This window comes from Triticum dicoccoides, chromosome 7B (genome assembly GCF_002162155.2).
Source record: "Triticum dicoccoides isolate Atlit2015 ecotype Zavitan chromosome 7B, WEW_v2.0, whole genome shotgun sequence".
Lineage (NCBI taxonomy): Eukaryota > Viridiplantae > Streptophyta > Magnoliopsida > Poales > Poaceae > Triticum > Triticum dicoccoides.
In genome coordinates, this window is record NC_041393.1 from 45,243,355 (window position 1) to 45,247,832 (window position 4,478).

At 52.4% G+C, this 4,478-nt stretch overlaps 1 protein-coding gene across 1 annotated transcript; it reads left to right on the forward strand.

Moving 5' to 3' along the window:
• The first annotated feature begins 3,070 nt into the window (after positions 1 to 3,070).
• On the forward strand, positions 3,071 to 4,275 carry LOC119341118 (protochlorophyllide-dependent translocon component 52, chloroplastic-like). Its single transcript, XM_037613003.1, has 2 exons — positions 3,071 to 3,255; positions 3,361 to 4,275. The coding sequence occupies exon 2, from the start codon at positions 3,413 to 3,415 to the stop codon at positions 4,079 to 4,081; it is 669 nt and encodes a 222-aa protein (XP_037468900.1). The 5' UTR covers positions 3,071 to 3,255; positions 3,361 to 3,412; the 3' UTR covers positions 4,082 to 4,275.
• The last annotated feature ends 203 nt before the right edge of the window (positions 4,276 to 4,478 follow it).

A 4,478-nucleotide genomic window follows, 5' to 3' on the forward strand; every position in this document is an offset into this window, starting at 1 on the left:
TACCGAGTCGGGCGACATGGAGACCTCGGACAGCTCAGGGTCTACCTCGAGAAACACTTCCAAGACGAAGAAATCCGGGCGTGGTCCGGGGAAGGTCTCGGAACCAACTGCTGCCAGCAACCGTCATGTCATTTGCCCGGCAGGAGAGGGGTAAGCAAGCATTTCATTTGCATCATATTTGGATGCCACAACTTTGACACTCACATATGCTTGTCTTTTATATCATGAAGTCAGTGGACATTTATCCCGACACAACCTAAGGGGGCATGCCCGCCGAACCATGTCATCGGCTCTCTCTTGAGGAAGCACTTCCCTGGATTATCCAAGCCGGGTGATGATGATCCGCCGTCGCCAGGTTTAACCTGGGAGCATTACCTATGCAACAAGGACGAGCACAATGTCACCTTGGCCACCCAGGTCATCAATGCTTTTTTTGCAAGTATCTTCGCTCCGACCGCTGCACTTTTCCATATCCAAATCCTTGCTTGCGTGGATGGTGAGAAGATGCCATATGCTTTCTTGTAGGAAACATTTGCTTGCATGGATGGTGAGTAGCAGAAGGCGAGGAAAGGCATCGTGAAATCTGCCCAAAAGATACTCTCTGACACCAAGCACACGCTGCGGTGCAAAGCCGTGATGTAGTGTCTGCCGCTTGATGACAAGGAAGACTGCTTGCCAGACCAACTTGACGCGAGAAGAATACGTGTCAGTGGTAAGTGACTACATCGGTTGCTAGTACTTTGATTCATCCCTCTTGTTCCTCAATTATTTGATTTTGTCTGACTAGGTGAAGGAAACCTGGATGAAGGACGGTTGTTGGGAGGCCCTGGTTGACATGTGGTGTGACCCAGCATGGCAGGCGCAGCATGTGGAGAAGGGAAACGATCGAGCCAAAATGACAGGCCCAGCTCATGTCCAGGGGAGCCGGAACCTAACCGCTCTCAAGCAACACATGGTATGTGGATTAAGATGTTAACTTTTTCGCACGATGCATCTTGGTTCATTAAACTTGATGGTTAATTTTGCAAGAGGCGAAGGTTGGTCGCCCAGTCCACATCCTGCAATCCTGGAAAGAAGGCCACAAGAGGAAGGATGGCGTCTAGTTCTGCAGCGAGTCGGCGGAGGAGAAGTGGGGGACCTTCAAAGAGGTCTTCCAGGAGGTGCACGGGCAGGAAGCTGAACATTCGTCCAAGCCCCTTGATCCTGAGCTTCTCATCATTGCTGGCTAGGGGAAGGGCCATGGCCGCCACCTCCTTTGCAACGGGGCGATCGCCACCTCCTCGCATCGCAAGCTGCACGAGATACGCGCGTCGAGCACCAGCTCAACTCCGTCCATACGGAGTCGCCCAACCGCCGCATCATGTGAGATAGCGTGTCTCAAGGTTAGCATCCTAACCTTTCATTTATGTCCATGCCTCGAAATAGCACCGTTCCAACCTATATGAGCCTAATGCCATGCTGCAGGATTTAATGGCGCAGCGGGCTGTTGAAGAGGAGCAAAGGCGGAAGGCTGAGCAGGAGTCCAGAGAAAAGGAACGGGCAGACACTAACAATAGGTTGAAGCTGCTTGAGTATCAACTACAGGTAGAACATTATCTAAACTAGAGTAGAATATTCATTACATAGGGACGAACCACCCTCACGTGACTCTATTTTATAGGTTCTTATGCAATCTCGAAGCAGTGCAAGTGATGCCCCTCCTCCTCCTCCGGAATGTTAACCCGATGGCCTCTCCTCCTCAAGATGATCCATATATGAATAAGTGTACTTCTATTGTGACGTGCACGTGTTTTGCAAGGAGTTACAATATGTATGAATTTGCGACTTGTGTGTGACATCTACTAGGATAATACATTCGACTTGTGTGTGACAATATGTGGAATATCCCTAATTATGCACATATATATATATATATATATATATATATATGTGTGTGTGTGTGTGTGTGTGTGTGTGTGTGTGTGTGTGTGTGTGGACTAGATCAAATTATGCATATATATGATCAAATTATGCCTATATATGTGTGGACTACTCCAAATTGCATTGTAGTTGTTTTTATCCACAGGGATCAGAAAAGAAATAGTTTAACAGCAGAATGGATGGGAAAGATTTCCGAGAGCAACACTCGAAAAACGATATACTACCGAGAGCACCTCTCCTAAACCTGGTCGTCTGGGAGACACTACTATTGTGCCACACCTTTTTCGAGAGCGGCTCTCGGAAACGAAGGCGAGCATTGTCGAGACAAGCTCTCGGCAAAGATATGTAAATTGTCAGCTGCCATGTGGGCCACGCAGTCCTACTGGTCAGGAGGATTGCCGAGAGCTGCTCTCGGCAAAGATATCGTCATTTATTTTCAAGAATATTTAACAAGTTATTTGAAACTTTTACTGATAAATGTGACCAGTGGGACCACATGTCAGTTAGAAAGAACATACACAAAAAAGAAAATAGGATGTGGCATATACTTTGCCGAGTGTCGTACGGCGGCTCTCGGTAATGTACGCAGTAACTGACGGAGCCGTCTGTCGCGGACGGGCATGCCACGTGGCTCCTCTTTACCGTGAGCGGTTCTCGGCGCCTGCAGGGTTTGCCGTGCGGTGCATCTTTGCCGTGAGGCAATGACGGCAAAGAAGGCAGTTTGCCGTGAAGCTGGGTTTGCCAAGAGTGACACTCGGCAAAGTTTTGTTTGTCAAGTGTCCGTGTTTTAGCACTCGGTGAAAAGTATGACATCCGACGTACGTGAAAATTTCAGTAGTGATAGCAGCACTTGCTCAAACAGCTATAGCTTAGCTCTATGTCCAGCTATTCAAAACATTGGTATCTAGGCATAACGTGGGTGCAGGGAGTAGCCATTATGTAGGTGAGACGTGTGATGACGTGAGCTGACCGAGACATAACTAAGTCTCAGTAAGCTGAGCCTTATGCGAACCCAAAATAAAACGGAATCATATTTTTAGCGTGCATCCAAAGCCAATGGAGCCCCACGGGCTACAAGTTGACCATTATCCTTCCTTGTACGGCAGCCGCGGAGTCTATTTAAACAGAGTTTGAGTGCTCGGTAGGAGGAGGAAGCTGTGAAGTGGGTGTCGCTCCTTGTTCATCAACCTCGAGTTGATCTAAATTACTCAGTCGTAGTGATGGAAGACACCACCTTTCCCGCCGGGATCACCGACATGGAGGTTGGCGGAGTCGTCTTCGGCGCGTCCGCGACGCCTCCACACTCATCAAAGATCCTCTTCCTCGGTGGTGCCGGTGCGTGCCTGAGCTCTGTTTCCTAGCATGGGCAGTGTCCGGTAAATAGATCTGGAGCTTAGAGTCCACCGCTGACTGCTCGACGTTTCTTCCACCTGTCTCAAGCCCTCCCGTTTCCACCCACGCCGTCGATCACCCGCTGGTCACCACCGGCGACATGGATCCCCTCCGCCTACTCCTCCCCCGCGCCCAGGCCCAGCCCTTGCTTCCGCTCCCCGATGGCGTCCCAGCGCCGAGCGTTAGGCCCCGCCTCGTCCCGCGGCGACGGGCGCGCCGCCACCGCAACGGGGCCGCGCGGATGCTGCCGGCGTCGGCCGTGGCGTCCGAGTCGCCGTGGACGGAGCAGGAGCCGGCATCCGGGGAGAAGGAGGAGCGGTTCAACTGGCTGGACCAGTGGTACCCCTTCGCCCCCGTGGAGGACCTGGACCCCGGCGCGCCGCGCGGCAAGATGGTGCTGGGGATCCGTGTGGTTGCCTGGTACGACCGCGGCGCCGGCGAGTGGCGCGTGTTCGACGACGCGTGCCCGCACCGCCTGGCGCCGCTCTCGGAGGGCCGCATCGACGACAAGGGCCGGCTCCAGTGCGTGTACCACGAGTGGTGCTTCGACGGCCGCGGCGCCTGCAAGTTCATCCCCCAGGCCCCCGCGCTCGGCCCGCCAGTGCACACCAACAGGAAGGCATGCGTTGCGTCCTACCCGTGCGTGGTGCAGAACAGATCCTGTGGTTCTACCCGCGCGCCGGGCCGGAGCACAGGGACGTGCTTCAGAGGAAGCCGCCGCCGTTCATCCCGGAGATCGACGACCCCGCCTTCGTCACCTCCTTCCTAGTCAGGGACATGCCCTACGGGTAAGTCTACCGCGCGCAGCTCCATCGTGTTCCTTTACCGAGAGGTTGTCTTTCCTTCTCCTTACCGAGAGAGGGGGTAGGCCATGGTCAACAACTACTTCTTCTCATGTTTTTTTCATTACACTCTTTAAAGTTCTCTATCGATGCCGTTCTAGGAAGTTGACCGGCACCGAGAGAGGGGGTAGGCCACGGTCAACAACTGCTTCTTCTCATATTTTTTACTTTACACTCTTTAAAGTTCTCTCTCGGTGTCGGTCTAGGAAGTTGACCGGCACCGAAAGAGGGGGTAGGCCACGGTGAACAACTGCTTCTTCTCATGGTTTTTACTTTACACTCTTTAAAGTTGAGTTTTGAACAAATCTAACCCAAAAAGCATAT

What these genes read in the sequence shown, in the direction of transcription:
- LOC119341118 (XM_037613003.1), top strand. Translation starts at nt 3,413, where the DNA reads ATGGATCCCCTCCGCCTACTCCTCCCCCGCGCCCAGGCCCAGCCCTTG.